General features: G+C 33.7%; 1 protein-coding gene across 1 annotated transcript in view; it reads left to right on the plus strand.

The window, feature by feature from the left end:
• Positions 1-3,659, plus strand: part of LOC106461886 (cadherin-related tumor suppressor-like) — a 138,844-nt gene that overhangs the window by 125,199 nt on the left and 9,986 nt on the right. Inside the window, exons 12-13 of the mRNA XM_022388965.1 lie at positions 208-542; positions 981-1,084. Coding sequence (XP_022244673.1) covers positions 208-542; positions 981-1,084 — 439 coding nt within the window. The remainder of the gene's footprint in view (positions 1-207; positions 543-980; positions 1,085-3,659) is intronic.

The following is a 3,659-nucleotide window of genomic DNA, read 5'->3' on the forward strand; positions in this document are numbered from 1 at the left end:
TAGCGCAGATAGCCCTCGTGTAGCTTTGCGCAAAATTCAAAAACAAACAATAATCGTAATATTTTTTTACTTCTGTGTGCTTTTTTTATCACTACTATTCACAGCCAATATAATTGTTATTGTTTATATATTTATTTATTTTATTTGAAATGTAATTTATTTTTCATTTCATCGGTGTTTAGGTAATTCATCCTCTTTTCATTGCAGGTTACCGATGTCTTTGCAAATCAAACTTCTATGGAAGACATTGTGAAAAGTCTACGTTTGGGTTTCACCAGTATTCTTACATGAGTTTCCCTTCTTTGAATCCGTCTACTAACGATATTTCCGTTGTCCTAGTAACAAACAAGAAGAATTCTCTTCTTGTTTATAACTACGGCAGACAGAATGGAGGGAGGTCTGACTTTTTAGCTATTGAAATCGTTGATGGTAAAACACGCTTCTCTTTTGGCGCATCTCGCTCAGCTATAGCGTCAATTACAGCAAGCCAAAATGTAGCAGATGGGAAATGGCACAAGATAACTGTTATTCGGAATGGCAGGGTAAAGCTATAGATTGAATATGAGTGTAAAGATTGCTTTCTACATCTTTCGTTTGTGATGCTGGAACATGAATACTTAACAGAGAAAAATTGTAGTTCTTTATTTTGTGTACAACAATATGTATAAAATATCATTATTAATAATATAAAACTTCTATTTTGTTTACGTGACTGGTTGGAAAAATCTAAGGAAATATATATTAATTTTGTTGTTTCACAAAAACAAAATAATGATAATGATAATTTAACTCTTTTGATTTTTTAATAGAAAATAAATGGTGCAATTCTTCTTGAGAATAGCTAGGTTTTTATGCACTGAAGGAAGCTGCAAGGTTTTATTGTTTCTCTATTTTATTCCTACATAGAAAGTCTTTATATATCCATAACTTGTGAAATATTCAAACTTATAAATGTTCATTAAACTTTTTTGTTTATATAGGTGGCGTCTTTATCTGTGGTAGAGTGTCGGGAGAGTGGAGAATTATGTGATGAGTGTTCCCATGGGAATGCGAGCTGCTCTCTCTCTGTTACTGGACATACCGGGTAAGCGAACAAAAACTTATCACTTTTATGCATTGTATACGAATATAACACAATACATTTATTACATGAACTCTTTCTATTCTCAGGTGCATCGAAGATAATTTATTACTCTTGAGATATATTTCTTTTATCTCAACTTTCAACTGGACATAAAACTGAGATTATTACTTTTATTACTTGTTAGTTAATTTGGCTTATCGATAGAAAAGTTGTTTTTTTTTCTTGTTTTTAAACTACGATTTTTAAATCTAAATATAAAACTTTGTTGAATATTTAAATGCCATGTTTCAATGAAGGCCTATTTAGTATGTACAGGAGCAGTGCAAATTATATTTTATATTTAAATACTTATTTTCATTGGTATTTCAAACAAAATATTTTTTGTGTTGAAATGATATTTGATTATACAAAAAACTGAAAAAGAGTGAGAACTTTATCAGCAAATATCTTATGACAGTGTTTGTTTTGGTTCTTTTACTACCCATTAAGTAGCAATAGACTGACATTTAGTGGCACAGCGGTATGTCTGCGGACTTACAACGCTAGAATCCGGGATTCGATACCCGTGGTGGGCAGAGCACAGATAGCCCATTATGTAGCTTTGTGCTTAATTACAAAAACAAAAAGCAATAGACTACCTCATATCTTCTTATGCGTGAATGTTTAGAAGCTTTTGTGATATGCTATCTTTAAATGCTGTGCAAAAAAGAAATTTTCACTTAGTGTATATTGAGTTGAAAGGGTATGAACTACTGCTAATCAACGAATTTTGCGCAGAACTACTCGAGACCCATCTGCACTATCCTTCCCTAATTTTGAAGTGTTAGACTAAAAGGAAGACAGCTAGGTAACATTACTTACCACCAACTCGTTGGCTACTCTAATCGAATAGTGGGATTTGACCGTTACTCTTATGATGTGCCCATGGTCCCCAAGTGCGGAGCGCGATTCTTTTATATTTTGGTGATAACGGGGAACGCACTACGGAGCCTTGTATCCACAGTCCGGCAGACTAATCACTGAGCCCTAATAAATTAGTGACAGTATAGCTGTGTTACGACTTTATCAAAAATAATTATGTCTCCGCAGAGAGACAAACTGTTTTCTATCGTTTCTTCTTCTTCTTCTTCCAAACACTTTTCAACCGATTCATTTCTCCGTAGATTAACTTGAAATTTGGTATGGATATATATTGGTCCAATACATCTAGATGTTATTCTTTTATTTTTTATTTATTTAGGCTTTTTTAATGATTTTATGGGGTCAAAGGTAAACACCTCCAAAATGTGTATTTTTGGGCTACTGTATGGTCATATCTATAGCAATCAAGGTGGAACTTGGCACAAATATAAGTTTTCAGGCGCCCTACACGTTGACATAAAAAAAAAGGTTGGATTTGCCCATCTTGAGTCTTTTAGGGGGTGGGGGATAAAGTTCAGAAAAAGCATATCTTTGGGTTTTTGGTCAATTACTCTGCCATGTTTTAACCAATATACATGGGATTTAGTACAAATATACCTTTCTACAGGTTCCACACATTAACAAGCAAAAGTGGTGGACTTTCAAATTTTTTTAGTAATTATAGGGTGGTCAAGATGCCATAAAAAAGCATAATTTTAGCTGTTATTTTGTGTGTGTTTTTTTTTGTCAATTACTCCACCGTATTTCAGCCAAATTCTATGGAATTTGGCTCAAATATAAATTTCTACATACAAAAATGTGGAATATACACCATTTTAGAGAGATCAAAACGTTAAATAAACGCATAATTTTAGAGACTTTGGACAATTACTTACCCTTGTTTCGACTAATTTACATCGAACTTGATACAAAAATACTTCTCCACCAGTGATGATATAGATAGTTTTTCACGATTTATTTCGTATCATAATTGGCCACTTGTACAACATAATAATTGGAGACTTGTTGCATTCGCCCGCGAATTACATTCAAGGCTTCGTTTCTCACTATCGGCTTGTTATATTACTTCTGCCTTTTTTCTGAGCGCTTTATCCAAAAGTTATTCTGAGTATACTGCTTGGAGAGGCAAAGATTCCTTAATGCACGGAATATTCTTCGGAATAACGCGATAATAAGAAGTGAAAAACATTTATTTTATTTTAGTTTTGAATCTCAACTCACAATAATACAACCCTTCTCAAGGTCCCTTTAAGGCCCTTGTTCCCAATAGGCGGTTCCTGGACCACTAAACTCTGATTTCTATTTTGCAACACCCCTTTATTAAAAGTTGTCTGGAGATAGTTTCGCACAGAGAATTTCCTTCTATTCAATGAATAAATATGTAATAAGCTAGCCGTTGGTAAAGTTGCATTGCCTTTCGGAAAAGGCATTTTTCTTGATTATTAAACAAAGCTATTCACCCATCCCACTTATAAATCCACCCCTCCCCTGCCTGTGGCTTTATGGCCATTATAATTAAGCGGCTCTCGGTAAAAAAATAATTGTAGACCAGTGCTTTACGGCACCATTCCCGAAATTAAACAACTTAAAAAAAAATGAATGTGATCTGTAGTTTTCACGATTTTCAAAGAAATTAACTGAACAAATATAGCTC

This window comes from Limulus polyphemus, unplaced genomic scaffold, assembly GCF_000517525.1.
Source record: "Limulus polyphemus unplaced genomic scaffold, Limulus_polyphemus-2.1.2 Scaffold1053, whole genome shotgun sequence".
In the NCBI taxonomy this organism is placed as follows: domain Eukaryota; kingdom Metazoa; phylum Arthropoda; class Merostomata; order Xiphosura; family Limulidae; genus Limulus; species Limulus polyphemus.